Source organism: Neltuma alba, unplaced genomic scaffold, assembly GCF_004799145.2.
Source record: "Neltuma alba isolate B1F8T4 unplaced genomic scaffold, ASM479914v2 tig00011122_pilon, whole genome shotgun sequence".
Classification (NCBI taxonomy): domain Eukaryota; kingdom Viridiplantae; phylum Streptophyta; class Magnoliopsida; order Fabales; family Fabaceae; genus Neltuma; species Neltuma alba.
Genome location: NW_021635859.1, coordinates 413,889 through 431,840, shown reverse-complemented (window position 1 = coordinate 431,840; position 17,952 = coordinate 413,889). Strand labels below are relative to the sequence as shown.

The window sequence follows — 17,952 nt, the reverse complement described above, 5'->3', positions numbered from 1 at the left end:
CTTCTACTATATGTATATATTTAAACTATTTAACAATTTGAATGTTATTGTATATACAAATATTTTAAGATCAAAATTTTATAGAGAAATATGAATTTAAGAATGTAAAGTAAATTAACTAAATAGTTTCTTTTTTGGTAAAAAACTAAACAATTTATTTCACAATGGATAGATAATATAGAAAATATGAATAAAAATAATTCAAAGCACCTCTTTCATAATTATATATATTTTTACCTTGGTTTCATAATTATAGTTAACCACTATATACAAAAAAAAAAAAGAATTGAAACTTAATTATAGTTAATTAACTTCTCTAATTTTATATTTCTTTCCGTGTTTTACTGTTTTTTTAACCGGTATACAATTGATTTGTTGAATTCCAAAAAGAAGAAAGAGTCAAAGTGGGGCACCCAATCCTGAATTTAAAGGGTGATTTCGGTAAACTCACACCCCTCATGCAAGAGATAAAAACGCTCATAGATTCGTTCACTCGGTAACCCCCCTCCTCGGCTCCTCCTCCTTCCCCCCTTCCCCTCGCTCCCTTCTTCCTTTATTTCTCTCTCTGTAAACCCTGACCGACTTCACCAACTCACCATTAAACTCCTCTTTCACTCACTCTCACACTCAATGGGATCAGAACCTGATTACGATCACCAAATCTATTCTCCGTCCAAGCTTTCCATGTTAATCTCTCGCCCCATCAAACCGCCGGAGGCCGCGCCTCTTCCTTCGCCGCCCACCGCCGTGTCGATTCCCTTCCGGTGGGAGGAAGCTCCAGGGAAGCCTAGGCCCTGCCACACCCGATCGGAGCCCGATAGTTGTGGGAGAAGAGCCCTGGAGCTGCCTCCCAGGCTGGTATTTCCGGAGTCCAAGGCCTCCAACGTCCACTCGCCGACGACAGTGTTGGATGGGCCATACGTGGGCCGGGCCGTGTCCTTCACGACGTCGTATAGGAGTCCCCGTATGGTGGGGAAGGACCAGTGGAATGGCAATTTTGGGTCTAGCAGGTGGAGCAGCTCCGGGAAGAACAGGAGGCAGGAGTACGGGGCTAGTATTGATTTTTCAAATGGTTTAACCTTTTGGGACGACGGTGGCTTTGAGTCTAATACCACTGTGAAGGCTAAGATCGCTAAGATCGGAAGAAGAGGAAGCTTGTTCAATCTATCTCAGTCAAGATCACATTTGTGGGTATGTATCCTTTTCAATATGATCTTTTGTTTAATTCGAACAAAACTAAGCATATGTGCAAGAAATACTGAAATTAATCTTGTTTAATCGGCTTTTGTTTCATCATATGAGTTTTTCCTCTGTTGTTTATTTCAATTACTTGTTTGGGTATGTGATTGGAGTTAATTAACCAGACAATTAATTTCTCCGACGGATGAAAACTGAGAATGCTTTTATTCATCACTCAATTAATCAATAATATTCAGCACACATTCTAGACTTTCAAGCTGAATAATGAAGTTGCGTTCATATTCTTTTAGAAACATTTTGAAGACATGTTACTGTATCCACTTTTGGCTGCCAATTATGATCTCCTTTTTGTTCTGTACAACCCATCTTATACCTGGCAAGTAGCATCGAAATGGAATATGTGTAATTAAACAAAATGCCTGAAACAATTAAAAGGAAAAGATCATGTTTGACTACAGGTTTTACTTTAACTTCCTGCGATGGCCGAAAAAGAGCCAGGAGACTAAAGATGGTGATCAAAAGTTTTTCTCATTTTCTGTCTTGTTCATTTTCTTGGGAAAGCTTCTCACAGCTGACATAGACTTTTGAGTTATCTTCTTGTACGGTTGAAATATATTTAACGTGCCGAAAAGCTGGACCTGATGTAGAGCCAGTAGGATGAATTTTACTTTTAGATGCGTATTATGACTTACGAGTTAGTAAAGTGTCTAATCTAGCAATTTTATGGATACAGGCAAGCATTTATGAGAGCTTGAAGCAAGTGGTCCCATGGAAACGCAAGCAAGAAAAGCAGAGAAAATGGGATCTCAGAAGAAATTGATGTAATCTGATTTGATTTTACTGGCCCCTTAATTAAAGTTATCCCCTAAACCCACCCTTTATTTGTACAGCAGGAACAGCAGGAGTATGCAAAGATGAGCTCCTCTTATCTTAATGCAATTCTACGTATAAAGTGAACTACTTTATCATATGTTATTTATGTCACAAGTGTAATACCAATAATAGGGTACTGTTTATTATTATTATTATTTGATCAACTAATGAATGATAAGGTTGTTTTAATTTTAATTTATTGCATGATTTTATTATTAACTAAAGCGGAAAGAGGGATCGTAGAAAATGCAAAAGGGTGTGAAAGATGTGTGATAAGTAGGGCCGGAGATCTTTGAGCAGATTAGAAAATTAGAATATTGGGGTGGTGATGTGCGGTGGTCGTTTGCCTGGATTGAAAAGGAAAAGACAAAATTACGTGTGGATGAAGAAAATATGATCAGATTCATTGACCAATAAATAAGCGGATCCTTAAGTATTCAGCGGGTGGTTTTCAAAAGATAATTTTAATTTTTTAACAATTTAATGGGGGGCGTAAAAGTCATGGCCTTACTCATTATCCTACTTAACGCGGGTTGACTCCTGGAGATGAGTCTATCCAAAAGGAAAGTGAACAATGCTGATTATTTTAATAGACATGTTTACTTGGAGGTTTGATATCAAAAATGTTGGTTACAAAAAAGAAAAAGAAATTATTAATATGTTGTGGCCCCTGGACCTATGTATAGTTTCTCATGAATAAACCTATATAAAATAATTACCGGTATCTATTATACTATCTTGGTCATCAATATAAAATCCAGTTGTAGGGAGAGTAAATAAGAGTGATAAATAACCTGATTTGCTACTCTTAGAAATTAATATATGATCTAATGATACATGTAAGTATTTTAGAGAGATCATGTAACATATGTTTTAATTAAATAATTCAATAACTTTTTTAATCTTTTCAAATTAATTAACTGAGTGTTATATTGATGAGTGAAGGTAGTAATTTATAAGAAGTTTTTTGAAATGGGTTCATATTATTTCATAATATAAATTAGTTTGGGGAAAATAAGGATTTATTAATTACTTTATATGCAATTTTATACTAGTGCAATGAGTCAATTTTAATTTTAAAAAAAATAATAAATATGAGAAATAGGCCTTATATCTAGGATCAAAATTAACTAACAATTAGATCTTATATTTAGGACCGGAGGAGTATCTATAAAAAATAACTAAATTTAAATAATGATATAAAAATTACATGTTCTTCTGATCCTTATCAATTCAACCAACTTTTATTACTTACCGCTTCCGCCACTATGATGTAATCAAATCCAATTTCTGATGATAGCATGTTTGGTTTTCAATTTGTAAATAACCCGTTCATCAAAAGTCGATATCGTTTTTTTTTTTTTTTTTGATGAAGATCAAAAGTCGATATCGTTAAAAAGAAGTTCTATTGCACAAAAATGAATTTTAAAAAAATTATCATAATACTCGTATAATTTATGTTTGGATACAGTTAACAATTTGGTTTGAAAAATTAAAAGCTGTTTGAAAAATAAACTCAGATCAGTTTTTGCTATTAAAAGTAATTTAAATTTTTTCAAAAGTAAAAAATAACTCTAACTAGTTTTTGACAGATGGACTTTATAAAGGCTTAAAAACCCCAAACAACTTGTGACCTCTAGGGTCTATTTGGTTTAATAAGAGGAAGTGGAGGGGAGGGATTTTAATGGAGGAAAGAGAAAAAGAGAATAGTAGAAGGATTTTAATATTACATGCCTTATTTGGATTTATAAAAAGCGAGAGAAGGAGAGAAGTTTTAATATTATCTTGTTTGATTTATGAAGAGAGGGGAGGAAAAAAATATTTTAATATAGACAATTTCACCCTCATTTTATTTAAGATATAGGTATAATGGTCATCACATGATAAAATATAGGTATAATGATCAAAACATGACAAAATATTACTCTTTCCCTCCAAATCCTCTTAATTTTGGAGGGAAGGTTGAGGAGGGGAGGGGAGATAAAAAAATTTTCCTCCCCTTCTAAAATTTATTTGTTGCCAAACAAAAAAAAATGATTAAAATCCCTCCCCTTCAAATCCCTCATACCAAACACACCTTTAAAATCGTTCCAAAGTGAAGGCGAAACATACTGACAAGCTCCATCATATCATACTAATCAAAATTGGTTATAAATTTTACAAGACATTATTCTTTTAAAGTTGCTATGCTTATTGCCACTGGTCACATATTTAAAAATTGTCTCAACTACAACGAGAGCCTGACCATGAGTCAAGAACGAAAAATGGTCCCTCCAAAAATTAAAAGATTAGTTCATGTCACTCCCGTCGGCTTACCTTTCCTTTTCAGGAGCCAGAGAGCTACCTTAATTCTAAAGAGGACTTCAATATATATATATATATATATATATTCTTTCGGTCTTTAATATAAGACCTATTTAATTAATTTAATTAAATTAAGAAAGTTAAGTAAGTTAGTTAATTATAAAAAATATAACATACTTTTCCTAAAACACCATAATCATCTTTTTTAATATCTCTTATCCCTCTTCTACTTGATTATGGTTGAGGGAGTATCCATAGGATTAATTTAAGAAAAATTAATAAATATGATAAATATATTTTGTATTTAGGACCAAAATCAATTCAATAATTAGGTCCTATACTAAGAACCGGAAGAGTATATATATTTGAAAATATTGTAAAACAATAATCTAATAATAAAATTATTAACCGTAAATTTGCCTGTTGTAATAAGATCTTCACTAATTTTGTGCAAAAACAACACGTGTGGATATTATTAATCTTGAGTGCGCACGCGTTAGACATTCAGAAATCATAACACACACACACACATATCAGTCACTTTCTGGGATGAACGCGTATTTTCTTACGGTTTGTTAGCTTGGTATTCGATTGATTGAGTCCACTTTTGGTTGCTTCTTGAGTTTCTTGTTAAGTACGTTCCATAAGAGATCTGCTTATATACCGTAATTTTCTCCCCCAAACATATCTACTTCACCCATCGCCGTTGACTTCTTGACTCGTCCATTTATAGTATTCACTGTTCGCTACAGTGTTCTTTACGATCACCTCATTCCCCCGCCGCGGAAAGGGTCAAAGTCATACGCGTTGAATGTTTGTGATCACTTCGTCGTCATCTTCCTCAGAATTTTAACATCTAATTTTGGTTCTTACTTGTTTTTGTGTCTGTTTAGTCCAATTCAAAAGTTGCACGTATGTTTTCTTTCTTACACCTTTTCAAGAGGGTCAATCATGCATTCATCATTTCCTTCATCAATGTGACAAGAAGAAAAGGCTTCTTAATCTCCTCAAATCAACATTAAACCCTCCCCTCCGTCAAAGATTGTTGGTCAGAAGGTTCATCCACACAGCAAACAACCAAGCAATTCATCAACATGATGATAATAACATGTATAAAAGCCTCGGCGTAGAGGGAAAAAACAGCTTTTAAAAACCATTGGATAAGAGTCTATATTACAGCGATTTTCCGCAGAAGTAGCGAAGGTTGTTGTTGAAAGTGTTTCTTGATGTATCTGCAAGCATTCTAGTGCTGTTGTGAGTACTTGCTGTTGCTGATGATTACTTGCTTGACCAAGGGACAAATACGTGTGTTGACTATGAAACAGCGTGAGATGCAGAGTATTAAGAATTCTTCTAATGCAAGAAACTAGTTTGCACAGTAACATCCATGATGAGCCAATTAAATGTAGTTAAAAAAAAAAAAAAACATGGTTAGGATATAGTATCTGTCTGAAATGGAAACTCCTCGTACAAAACGGCAGAAAACTTGATGCCCAGCCAAACTTATCTAGAGTCTAAACATTTTACTAGTTCATAGTTCATACTGTTCTATACACCTAAGCTATAGCCTAAAATCCACTATCCTGGACCTGTCTGATGGTGAAAATAGTCAGGCCTGGGCTTGGAGTCCCAGTGATCTTCTCCTTTTGTAATTAGCTTTGAAACATGCTTGCCTCAGCTTCTTAGTTCTCTCGCTTAATTCTATATCAGGCAACTTCTCCATAAGCTTCTTATGCTTCTCCAACATAGCAACCTCGTTGGCCAAACCCAGTTCCTACATCACAACATAAAACCTCTGAACTTTAAACAACTGACTATCACATATATATGATAATTCTACACGCTTAATCTGCAGAATAGTTTGTAAAACACTAATACCTTGACATTGTCGATGAGGGTTTTCAAGCTCTTGATTTTTCTATGAGGCCACCTGGTAATATTAAGCTCTCTGCATCTTCTTTTCAGCAGGGTTAACCCCACGTTCAGTTCTTTCGCAGCTTTTGTTATGGGAACATGAAAATACTTCCTTATATCATCTAACTCCAAGTTAGCTGATCTTTTCTTTCTGTTATAGCTAATCCTGTTCCTAGTCTCGTCCTCTTCTGTTTTAATAGAAGGGGCAAACCCACTCCCAATGAACATAGAGCTCGAAGATTGGCCCCTTTGAATAGGAAAACTCCGGCTCTGGGAGTGATTGGGCAGAACAATGGTACAAGGCTTTTCGTCGATCACCAAGTCATCATAAAAAGAAGGGATACTGTAATCAAACCCAGAGAAGTTGGAGCCGAAATTTTCGAGTTCCGGGAACTGGTTCAAGTAAATTGGGTTGCTTTCATATGGCGGTGGGACCATAAGATCCATGTCAGCTAAACCCATCACGGGTGACATCTCCAATATTCTGCAACATATATTAAGAATACAGAATTTAAAAAAATAGCACCACAACCCGGACAGGAAACTAAAATACGTCGTTCTCAAACCCCGAACATGTCAAAATAACGTTGAAAGAATCGACATAATCTCAGAAATAATCAAAGCAGTAAAAATATCCAGTGTCGGAAATTAGAAAAGCGAGCAAGAACAGAGGGCTTCGTTTTCACTAAGGAAGTTAGTAAAAACTCGAGGAAAAAAGTAAAGCTTAAAATGAATGGAATTCGTGAATACTTACGTTTCCTGTGGGTAGGTGGGATTATAAGAGGTGAAGCCATGTGGGTAATCGAGGTTTGGTAAATCGAAGTCACTGAAGTAGCAGTCCATATCTGCGGGAGAGAGAATGTGACGTGATGAGTCACAAGCAAGATATAGAATTTTCTGGGGAGAATGGGGTTTTTATATTGAACAGTACTGAGAGGGGGTTGGAGTTCGCGAATGGGGAAGAGAAGGTTACAGAAAACAGATTTTCAGTGAATTCTACTCTTTTTTTTTTTTTTTAATGTGAGAAAATGCTAATGAACGAATGAACCCAGGAATGAATGAGCGGGCCATTCAATTGCAATTATCGCAGGGGGGCTGCACTTAACAACGTCAGCGAGTGGGTTACACGCACTCAACATGTCTGTGTTCATGCTCATCCATTAAAGAAAATCTAGGAATAATTTTTCAATAGTTAATATTGTTAATATTAATTTTTCTGAGGGAAAAAATATCATTACATTATAATGTCTAGTTCTAGATGAAGTTGCATTAATTCTCCCGTTCATGAATACATGGATGAATATCTTTAATATTCATAACGAAATAATACATTATGTGGGTAAACTTTTGATCGAAATGTAATTAATTTACATTGTCACCAGCCAGGACGAGAAATCAATTTCACAATATTATTTGAGGAAAAATAATCATATTCACATTGAAACCCTGTGTTTTCTCTATTTCGAAATTTAAATTTAAAATATCATAATTGATTGATGTTTGACAGGGTAAGGAATTAAAATAATCCAAGTTTCTGAGTATAAATACTTCATCTGCCTTCTAGAAACTTGCTATCGGACACAAACCTCCATTTCCGCTATCTAGTGCATGGTTTGTCCATGATGTTCATTTTTTTGTTTCCTCACCAAGTGGTTCAAAAAACCCAAAAAAAAAAAACAAAAAAGAACGAAGAACGAAGAACGAAGAACGAAGAACGAGAACGGCAGTGGAGAGGAAGAAGACATCGGAAAAGAGATAAGTATTGAATGAGGAATCAATGAATTGAGATAATGACGCGTTATAGGGGGGATGGTTATAGTTATGTGATGAGGATGCTAGCTAATTAATGATGACTGTTAATTAACTAACGGTTCCCAACAACATCATCATGATTGTGGTTAGCCGTCGCAACTGATCAAACGTATTCTGGTCTCCCACGTTTCCTTTACTTCTCTCATTATTATTAACTCCGCTAATTATTATGGTAAATAAACGCCCCGAAAATAAACATAGGCGAATATATTTCACCAGTAAATCTTGGCATGTTTCCATTTCAATTTAGATTTTCATATTCATTAATTAATTAGTAGCCCATCACCATTGAGAAATAAAAAAATGTGCAAATAAAATATAAATTTCACTTTCATTATGTTTATTTCTTCCTTTGATCCCCAAGTACTGCCAAAAAAATATGGAGATTGAGGAAACCACACCTTCATCCTTCATCCATTGGAAGGACCCCTGATATTTATATAGGGATCGAATTCATAACCTTACATTTGAAAAAAGTAAAAAGATATGCGCATTGTTATTGAGTTAGAAGGGCGTTGATGATAAGAAATCGCACTTATATAGGAGTATCATGAGACTTGTACAACTTTTATATGTATGGAGTAATCTTTTTTTTTCTCAAGTTCATGTGCTTTGAAAAGGATGGTTGATTTACTTTTTTTTTTTTAAATTTAATTTACTTCAAAATGATTGCCTCTTCAAAATTTTAATAAAGCATTCATTATTTTTTATACCATTTTATCATTCATTCATAAGTTAAGTTAAAAAAAAAAAGTCAAATACAAGAAAGAGATATAAGGCAGTGAGTCTATGGATGATTTCATCAAAGTAAAAACTTATGCTGGTTAAAAGAAATCATACCTTGTCATAAAAGCACGAGTATTATTATTATTATTATATAAGCATATATTTCTTGCTATTAAAAACAATTTTGTTGAAGATATTGTACTAAATGTCGTGCTTCTACTAATGTGCCCTCAGGCAACTTTTTATTGGGCCAGAAAAAGCTAAAGTAGAATCATCGAGTAGTGTGAGTCAACCCAGGGCTCTGATTGGAAACGTGGGCTTCGTTAGAGGATGACTTGTTTGGGCCGACAAAGAATATGAAAATGTGATGATGGGGTCCTTTCAGGCCCAATTCTGAAAGAAAACGGACTTGTGGGATTTGGACCAATGCTTTTGGATGCTCGCCTTTCAATTCGAATGTCATCCTCGTTTATTCATCAAAAGAGATTCAATGTTTGTATTTTAAAAAAATTCAACTTGTATCCAGAAATGACATCATAAAAAATGCTACATTCCATAATTTTTTTAAGACTTAGAATTATGTAGAAATAACTTTATTAACCTTCAAAACTTCATAATAAACTCTTAAAATTTCATATTCATGCAAATAACCTTAAATTATTAATTTTATATCCTTTTAAAATTTATTTTTGCATGAATATAAGCCCATCAAACATTAAGTTATATAAATCTCTTAAAATTTAAGGTATTTATAGATAATTAATACATAAAATTAGTAGTATGAGAGTTATTTGTATATATATAAAAATTAAAAAAAAAACTGTTGTAAAGTTTCAAAAGTTTTCTTCAATATTTATTAAACTTTAAGTTTAGTGCTGACAATGTTTCGAATAGGTCTTCAATAATAAATTTTTTTAATTGTTGTTAAATTTCAAAAGTTGAGGAATGAAAAAATAGAAAAGTGCACGAGATGGGGAATCGAAATTCAAATTACTATCGAGACAAATGTCTACAATTAGCACTGATAATATTTTGAATAGGTTGCCTCCAATGACAGTAGAAGGCTTATGCTGGGGGAAAAAAATAATCTGAATGTTATAAAATGAAGGGGGGTTGGATTAGGAAAAGTAAAACGGGGAAGGTTGCAACCTCCACCTCTTGTGCAACAGGCTTGATGACGAGTGATAGTTCGGTTAGCTTGGTTGTACTTTTGTTGTATTGAATCCAGCTCTTCATTCGGAAAAAGAAAGGGGAAGGTTGACCCAACAGAGGAACGATGAAACGGAGTGGGGACGCACATAGTAGCCACCAACACCCCGCGAGTCACGCCACCAATTGCAATGATAAAAAGAAGACTGATTCGTCCAGTGGAGGACGTGCGGTGGCCTGGTGGAGTGGTGGGTGGTATTGATTTACATCGGGCAAGATAATAATTTAAGAACTTTTGATTTTTTTTTGGGGGGTCAAGAACTTTTTATTTGAATCGAGGTCAGATGGATCAAGATCATATTAAACTAATATTTACATAAAAAATATATTAACCCATAAGTTAACAAACATATATAAACCATACATAATCAAGCAAAATAGTTAATAAAACACAGTTATGATTGGACCACTATTTTTTTTAATTTTTAAACTCAAAATAATGTTGCTTTAAACTTAATAAGAGAAGGGAAAAAAAAATTCAATGCGATGAAGTCGTTTGAAACCCTTAACCTAGATGGGTGAGAAGACTAGAGCAGTGGACTCATGTTAAGCTTTAATACGGTAATATGAAAAAAGAAAGAAGAGGTTTCCCCAAAAAAGAAAAAGAAAAAAAAAAAGAGAAATGGAGGGAAAAAGTGGGGATGAGAGCCAAAAAAAAAGTGGGAGGCCTCATTATCAATTGCTTGAAAAACAATCTTAAAGGATGGTTCCCATAAAAAAGGGAGCACATGCTCATCATGCTCGTGTTCATGCGCCCCCTTGTTCCCGCCAGTTTCCTTCATCAGCTCCTTCCTTTTCCCCACCTACTATTTTCCCACAATATTGTGTTTTTTTTTTCTTGTGCTATTTTCCTACAATAATGTTACCCCTCTATTATTATGTCACTCCTATACTTCGCATGTGTTTTTTTCCCCCTTGGCCAATCATTTGTTCTGTCAACACTGAAATGTGAAATCATAAAAAAAATAATTAATTAAAATGGTAAACATTTTTTGGTTTAGAAATGGTAGAAACAGGATGTTTGGAAAGCTATAAAAATACTCCTTAAAAGTATTTTTTTGTAAATTGAAACAAGTTTTTTTATATATTTATTTCTAAAATTATGATTTTATTTTCATCTAAACAGTTCAAAACTCTTGGTTTTTTGTGGGGCCAAAACTTCTAAACACTAGTGGAAGCGTTGAAAGAAATGATGGCTGAAGGTGGAGTGGAAATGCGGGACGCGCGGCAAAACAAAAAGGCGTGCCTCCAAGTTCACTGCTCCTCGTATCGCGTCTCTTCCCCGCGCCCTTTTTCCGTGAGTTGCTTCAATTTCATGTGCCAAATTTCCCGATGTTTTTTCTGCTCCTTTGTCGTCTTATGAAAGTAACTGTTTTTAGTCGGCCACTTGTTATCGTCTTATTGGGAAAGCAAGAGTGAGAGGGAGCGTGGAGAAATTTTGCACTCATCTACGTTTATTTCTTCCCCAGTTGTTTAAGAATATTCAAATCTCATTGAGATAAGAGTATATGCAAATGATGAGATCTATATAAAAACGAACACCTTCAACGAAGTAAATCTGGACTATAAAATATTTGATTCCATGTGTTTTTTATCCATGCGTGTATAATTGCTCCCTCAACAAGCAAAATATTCAGAACAACATTCTCCGGATTCTCTGCCTCTTCCGCATCGACGTGCTCTCCTCTCCTTTATGTCTCTGTCTTTCAGTCCTAATTTCTCTCCTTCCTTTCCCCCACCTTCTCCCAAACTTGATTTTCAAAATCAAAGATTTTTTGTTGTTGTCGTTTTCCTTGATGTAGTCAAAATTCCAATACCAACCTTTTTCGGCGAGGGGTAAAGGATAGGCGCCCCCACAATGCCTTTTCTTTGACATTTCTCCCCAGTTGATTCCATTTCGGTTCTCCATTTTCAAATGGGAGGTAGGTTTTAGTTAGAACAGTCCTAGCTAAGCTCAACAAGTGGAACAACTAGAGGAAGAAAACCAAGACAAAGAAGAGGAATCATCTCAGTCCAAGAGCACTGTGTTAGTTTCTGCATTTTCCTCGTAAGCTCGGTTTTTCATCTCTGCTTGAAGTTCAAACAATTTGGTCATTGGAATTGAAAGGTATGCTCCTGGAAGAGCTAACATGTCGAGCATGGGAGCTTTCCATCTCTTAGCTAAATTCTACTGCCATCGTTTGGCTTAATCTTGATTTTTGAAAACAGAATAGTGAAACTATCTTGCAAAGCATATAATCGTTGAAAAGTATTACAGGTTTTGATCCTTTTGAGGATCGAATCTGATTTTGTTTAAAGGTAACTCGTGCAATTCAATACAAATGCGAGTATTGCCGAAGTAACAGACAAAATGGGTGTCTTTTCTTTTATATGCTGCCGAATTTCTTACTGAAGCGTGCAACCCGTTCTCTTAAATGAATATCAACTTCTGCCATATTTCAGTTAGTAGTTAAAGGGTTGTCTCCTTCTTCATCATTCATCAAACTGGCGGTTGTAATCTCTGTCTACGGGCTTTAAATTATATGAGTTTGAGAGATTAGTTGTTTTGGTTGTGATCTCTCGGTTTTTCTTTAGATTTTCTATTTCTAAATACCAAGGTTTTCTATCTCGCCTTCTTGAGCCTCCTTACTTTAATTTGAACACTGTCTCCGTTATATATATTATATCGACATTGATATTGATTTTCTTTGTCATTTCTCATGAAGAGGAGGGGTCTTCTTCCAGTTTTGTATATCCATGGGGAAGATCACAACTTCAACCCAGCCCATCGCTCGGGAGGCTTCCAATTATGACGAGGTTTTCATGCACCAGAGCTTGCTCTTTGATGATTGTCTCAAGGTATCACCTCTTTACTGCATATGTAACAATGCTGTTGACTTAGAGCAAACCTTTTAATTAGGTGTGTTTTAGCGTAGAGAAGTTTTGATAAGCCTTCTGTTTTAATCTGTTTCGTAGGATTTGAAGAATCTGAGAACACAATTATACTCTGCAGCCGAGTATTTTGAACTCTCATACACCAATGATGACCAAAAACAGATGTAAGTGACTCTGATATCTCTGTTCTGTATTTATAGTAGCATTATTATATACTTCGACTCCTTGACTGTTTGTTTTATTTCTCTTTCTATATTATGTTGGCAGCGTGGTAGAGACATTGAAGGATTATGCCATAAAAGCTCTTGTAAATACAGTGGACCATATAGGTTCTGTGACCTATAAGGTGAACGACTTGTTAGATGAGAAAATTGTTGAAGTCTCTGAAGCTGAGCTACGCGCATCTTGTATTCAACAGGTATAATGATGTACCCTCCATTTAGCTGCAGAAAGAAAATGAATTGAACATGAAAGTAAATGCTGAAGAGAAAATTTGATATACTCTCATAATTCATTATGGGATCATCAGAATGAGTCAGTGGGTATTATATAATTTATTGGGGTAGGAAAACAATCATTATTATTTTGTCGTCTTGAAGTAACATGGACTTATCTATCCATCTATCTGCTTTTGTATCCACCCACACACAAAAAGTAAAACTTAGGTTACTGTTGATTTACGATTTCTCTCAACTTGTGAACAGTTACTATTTTAAAATAAATTTTATATACCCGTCAGTAGTGGACAGGTTGAGTCATGTTCTGCACAATTCATAATAGAAGTCTTGGTACCTGTGGGGTTGTTAAAATCCAATCATGCTAAAATTCAGGTCAAAGCTTAATCTTAATTCCTTGCTATGGCTTTGAAGATTGACCCTTTCTTTGATGTTAGAGAATAAGAACATGCCAAGATTTTATGGATCATGAGGGACGGACCCAACAGTCACTGGTGATAAATACTCCTAAATATCACAAGCGATACATTCTGCCAGGCAAGTTTATGCGATATTCTTGATTCTGCTTGACTCCATCTTGAAATTCTAAACGAGGCTGTTCTCTTTTCATCGTATTTTGTTCCAGTCATTGGTTAGAAATGATGCCTTTGCATGCTCATCATGTTCATATTCCTTAAACTCATGCTTTCAGTTGGGGAGACCATCCATGGTGCCAACAGAAAAAGATCAAAATACATAGGATGCAATCTAGATGATGAAGATGACTGGCATCACTTTAGGAATGGTATCTCTTTCTGATCTCTCTTCGTAGTTTTCATTTAATATATTCAAAGAATTACCTTTAACATTAACTAAACGTATTTTCTTCTGATTTGTTCCATGAAGCTGTTCGAGCTACAATCAGAGAGACCCCACCTTCTACAGTGAGGTATTTGCATATATCTGCAAATCAAGGTTTACTGAATAGCACAATTAGAGGAACATGATATAATGTCTCACTTTGATTGCAGCAAAGGAAGATCCCCATCACCTTTACAACCTCAAAAGTCAGGAGCTTTTTCATTCACTTCTAGCACGCCCAAGAAAGATTTAGGTTGTCTGCATGTTTTGTATAGCTTCATCTTATAGTTGCTTGTCATTTTACACATAAAGGTTCGAAATTCTCTTACTGATGTTAGAATCTACAATCTATGCATGAACTATAGATAAGAGGGCAACATCACCGTACCGATTTCCACTTTTGCGAACTGGATCTCTGTCAAGTAGGCCTACAACACCAAAGTCTAGTAGCAGACCCACAACTCCAAACTCAAGTAGACCAACCACACCAAATCCTCCTGTAAGACCAAGGGTAAGTAAACCATACTTTGTTTTTGTCTCAGTTCATCAATTGCAGTATAGTTAATGATTTCGATACTGACCAAGTTCTGTATTTGAAATTGATCTGGGTTCTGAAATGTTTTTTTCACTGCTTCTGATTTATGTTTCTGCCAGTACCCTTCTGAGCCTCGCAAATCATATTCAATGCGACTCACTGCTGAGAGGGAGAACGGGAAGGATGTTGAGCAAATTCCCAGTAAAAGTAAAAGACTCCTAAAGGCCTTACTCAGCAGGCGTAAGTCAAAGAAGGATGATATGCTCTACTCATACTTGGACGAGTACTGATTGGCGTCGAGCTAGTTGAAATTAAGAGACCCAAGAACATGAGGGTAGAAACAACTGGAGTTTTGCTTGCCATTTTTTTAACCATTTTGGGTTGATTGTTTCTCGTGTCCTTCAAATGAACATATATGCCATAAATTTTCTTTTTTTTCTTTCCTTTTCTTTTTTATTGGTTTCCTTTTGTTTTAAATGTTAGCTATGAGAGGGATTCTTCATGATCTAATGAGATTCCCATAGCCATTTTGTGTGGCGTTTCAATGTAATACGATCTTTGTGTTACAATGGATTGCATTCTCACGAGTTGTAAATTCGGCTTTTCTCTCCATTTTGGTTTAGTTGGCATAATCACTGGCGCAGTAATCAGTTTCACTTGCATGAAAAACGGAGAAGATATAAAATTATGGTGAAGAACAGAGGAGATATAATTATGGAGTGTTTATTTTATATTTTTTCATTATTATTTAATGAACTTTTTATTTTAACCAAGAATATGAAATTTGTTTTCCGTTCACTTGCGCATTAGTTTTCCACATGCAATATTCTGTATGCTCAATCATCTAGTAAAGGAGATTTGCACACAAATTTTTGGAGACTCTCTCATTCTTATTTGTTTTTCATCGAAGAGTTATGCAGTTTAAGAAAATAAAAACAAGAGTACAAATAAAATTACAAAACAAGATTAACCAATGCCCTGCTAACAGTATCTAAAGTCCTATCAGTGTCACTGTTTGCTAATCTCAAAAAAATCCAATATAATAATGGGATTAACAAGTACAGATGAACTATAAAAATTTTTTAGGGAAGGCAGATATGTAACAGTAGTTGGAGTTACAATATTACAGAACATTTGAAGAGCCTAACAAGTGTCAAGCACATATCACAACTCCATTCCTTGACCAAACTCTTCAATTGTTTTTGTGGCTAGGGTAAGCACATCTACAAAAGCACTGAATGATGCCCGAAGAAATCTGGGTTCTGTTGCCTCAAAGTGCCTGAAATAGAAAAAATTGGAGGTGTGAGAAAATAAGTAATACAAATTGAGCGAAACACTTGAAAGATAACTTTATAGTGATTAAAAGTTGAGGCTGCAGTTACAACATCAATGCAAATTTCATTTTAATAACATCTTTTGCATCCACTTAAATAGAAAATGATGTACTCCATGAGTAACCAAACACTCATTTGCAAGAACATCTAAGTGTTATCAAGCAGAGAGAATACTCACACTGAAAGCTTTCCTTTAGAAACTGTCATAAGTCGCTTTACCTTGTCTGGTTGCAACTACAACAGAGATGAAACTGAATCAAATTCTAGTTGGAAAATTAGATGTTATCAAGGAAGCAGCAGAAAGTTCATATCTTTAAATTAGTTACCTCCTTATCAACAGATAAGGCGGCATGTACTATGGAAGCATTCTCTTCAGACCCAAAATCCACTTCAAGGTCACTGCACATAGTAGTAATAACAGTTTCAAGTGAGATGTTAGAGATTAAGAATACCATTTTTCTTTTAAATACAGACTAGTTAGCAACAGTTTAAGCACAGAGGCCAAACCAAAGAATTTTCAAAGCTAAGCTTCTTCCTATAAAATGTCCTCTCCAGAGCATGGAATCTTTCCACATGTATTGCACCATTCATCACTAGTTTACTTAATTCAAACAAAAATTTAACCGATTTATTCCAAAACTTGAGAATTTTTGGGTACTTGAGAAGTAACTGAATCCTACATTCAGGAGCATCACCTGAAGCCCTAGGACACGGAATTATGTCAAATGCCAAACTTAATGACACAGAACAAAAAATTAGAATTTTAGACAAGCCCCAATACTTCAGCGAATTGAAACCTGTTCTTGACATTTGATAAGGTGATAAGGCACAAGAAAAATTCTCAAGTTCTCGTGGATACTTAGACAGCACTGACACATTATTATTACCTCAAAAAAACCACAAGTGATGGTTAAATATTTGCAATATCAGATGTAAATAACATAGTTCATCACAGGAAGCTAATCGACGGTAAACTGCATCACTCAACTTTATAACTAGAATTGCACCAATGAGTACATTTTTCTTTACTTTGAAAGGCAAAGCAACTACGAACAGAACATCAAAGAGAGATCAGAATCATAAGAGAAACTAAGGTTGAAAATTTCAGTCATGGGGTTAGTCAGATAAATGAGTTACAACAATCCGAGAATAACCTATACAATCCATTTCCAACAGCTTAAAATATCAACGGGTTAATTTGTTCCCCTTGTCGACCAGGAGTCAAAAAGCATATGCGAATCAAGCCTACAATAATTACATCAGAATAAGGTGTTGATGCTTCGTAAAAAGAGAAGAAAATAAATATAAGCCACAATAATTCATCTCCTAGACAAATATAGCTTCATAATCATGGTCCGTAAAGAGCAAATTCAAGCGGTTAGATAAGTAAAAGCATTGTATTTGAACACAAAGTCAAATACATCACATTAAAAACAGAGTTAGATGATCAACAATAGCTTGGTAAACAGACATGGCACAGAGAGAGGGGGAGAAAGAGAGTTACCAGCCGAATTCCCATTGGGATTGAGCATTTGGTGCGTCAGCCATGACTGTTGCAGAGAGCCAACCCAGTAAAACTTTGCAACGGCTAAGGCCAGGAGAAGGGTTTTTCTGTTGAAGAAGCTACCATTTCAACGACGTCGTTTCTGTCGACTTGAAATTGGGCTTCCTCTAGGACTTGATGGATCAGGCGCAATCTTCTTTTTTGCTAAAGCATACGCATCTTCCTATTGATTGGAGGCAATTCTATTCGAAATACTGTCAGGCATTAAATGTGGGTACTTTTTTCAGTAGGGATTCAAACCTTAATTTACGAAGTTGTGAGGAACTAGCCCTTTTCGTTAGACCCAATCTCCATTGGTGGATCACGCGCACT

The 17,952-nt window shown here is 35.2% G+C and overlaps 4 protein-coding genes across 5 annotated transcripts; 2 read left to right on the top strand and 2 right to left on the bottom strand.

Annotated features, from left to right (window-relative positions):
• The first annotated feature begins 513 nt into the window (after positions 1 to 513).
• Positions 514 to 2,268, top strand: LOC114761495 (uncharacterized protein At4g00950-like). The gene is made up of 2 exons (XM_028950870.1): positions 514 to 1,191; positions 1,934 to 2,268. The coding sequence occupies exons 1-2, from the start codon at positions 631 to 633 to the stop codon at positions 2,018 to 2,020; spliced, it is 648 nt and encodes a 215-aa protein (XP_028806703.1). The 5' UTR covers positions 514 to 630; the 3' UTR covers positions 2,021 to 2,268.
• Positions 2,269 to 5,986: 3,718 nt separating this feature from the next.
• On the bottom strand, positions 5,987 to 7,134 carry LOC114761461 (protein RKD4-like). Its single transcript, XM_028950827.1, has 3 exons — positions 7,046 to 7,134; positions 6,256 to 6,775; positions 5,987 to 6,151 (listed from the first exon to the last, which is right to left on the bottom strand). The coding sequence occupies exons 1-3, from the start codon at positions 7,132 to 7,134 to the stop codon at positions 5,987 to 5,989; spliced, it is 774 nt and encodes a 257-aa protein (XP_028806660.1).
• Positions 7,135 to 11,691: 4,557 nt separating this feature from the next.
• Positions 11,692 to 15,354, top strand: LOC114761493 (protein ABIL2-like). 2 transcript variants are annotated; one of them, XM_028950868.1, is made up of 10 exons: positions 11,692 to 12,085; positions 12,744 to 12,876; positions 12,994 to 13,076; positions 13,180 to 13,330; positions 13,805 to 13,904; positions 14,059 to 14,151; positions 14,253 to 14,295; positions 14,378 to 14,460; positions 14,573 to 14,718; positions 14,862 to 15,354. In XM_028950868.1, the coding sequence occupies exons 2-10, from the start codon at positions 12,775 to 12,777 to the stop codon at positions 15,030 to 15,032; spliced, it is 972 nt and encodes a 323-aa protein (XP_028806701.1). In that variant the 5' UTR covers positions 11,692 to 12,085; positions 12,744 to 12,774; the 3' UTR covers positions 15,033 to 15,354. The 2 variants fall into 2 exon arrangements, with proteins under 2 accessions (XP_028806701.1, XP_028806700.1); XM_028950867.1 differs by having other exon boundaries at positions 11,692 to 12,145.
• A 308-nt stretch (positions 15,355 to 15,662) lies between these two features.
• On the bottom strand, positions 15,663 to 17,674 carry LOC114761513 (uncharacterized). Its single transcript, XM_028950909.1, has 4 exons — positions 17,581 to 17,674; positions 16,403 to 16,475; positions 16,255 to 16,310; positions 15,663 to 16,021 (listed from the first exon to the last, which is right to left on the bottom strand). Exons 1-4 carry the CDS (start codon positions 17,622 to 17,624, stop codon positions 15,907 to 15,909), a joined length of 288 nt encoding a protein of 95 aa, XP_028806742.1. The 5' UTR covers positions 17,625 to 17,674; the 3' UTR covers positions 15,663 to 15,906.
• Positions 17,675 to 17,952: the final 278 nt, after the last annotated feature.

What these genes read in the sequence shown, in the direction of transcription:
- LOC114761493 (XM_028950868.1), top strand. Translation starts at nt 12,775, where the DNA reads ATGGGGAAGATCACAACTTCAACCCAGCCCATCGCTCGGGAGGCTTCC. An exon ending in CACGCCCAAGAAAGATTTAG is followed by an intron (nt 14,461 to 14,572) that starts GTTGTCTGCATG and finishes CATGAACTATAG; the next exon opens with ATAAGAGGGCAACATCACCG. An exon ending in ATCCTCCTGTAAGACCAAGG is followed by an intron (nt 14,719 to 14,861) that starts GTAAGTAAACCA and finishes TGTTTCTGCCAG; the next exon opens with TACCCTTCTGAGCCTCGCAA.
- LOC114761513 (XM_028950909.1), bottom strand. Translation starts at nt 17,624, where the DNA reads ATGGCTGACGCACCAAATGCTCAATCCCAATGGGAATTCGGCTG. An exon ending in CCTTATCTGTTGATAAGGAG is followed by an intron (nt 16,311 to 16,402) that starts GTAACTAATTTA and finishes TCTCTGTTGTAG; the next exon opens with TTGCAACCAGACAAGGTAAA. An exon ending in TCTAAAGGAAAGCTTTCAGT is followed by an intron (nt 16,022 to 16,254) that starts GTGAGTATTCTC and finishes TTTCTATTTCAG; the next exon opens with GCACTTTGAGGCAACAGAAC.
- LOC114761495 (XM_028950870.1), top strand. Translation starts at nt 631, where the DNA reads ATGGGATCAGAACCTGATTACGATCACCAAATCTATTCTCCGTCCAAG. An exon ending in AGTCAAGATCACATTTGTGG is followed by an intron (nt 1,192 to 1,933) that starts GTATGTATCCTT and finishes TTATGGATACAG; the next exon opens with GCAAGCATTTATGAGAGCTT.
- LOC114761461 (XM_028950827.1), bottom strand. Translation starts at nt 7,134, where the DNA reads ATGGACTGCTACTTCAGTGACTTCGATTTACCAAACCTCGATTACCCA. An exon ending in CCCACCTACCCACAGGAAAC is followed by an intron (nt 6,776 to 7,045) that starts GTAAGTATTCAC and finishes TATATGTTGCAG; the next exon opens with AATATTGGAGATGTCACCCG. An exon ending in CCCTCATCGACAATGTCAAG is followed by an intron (nt 6,152 to 6,255) that starts GTATTAGTGTTT and finishes GTTGTGATGTAG; the next exon opens with GAACTGGGTTTGGCCAACGA.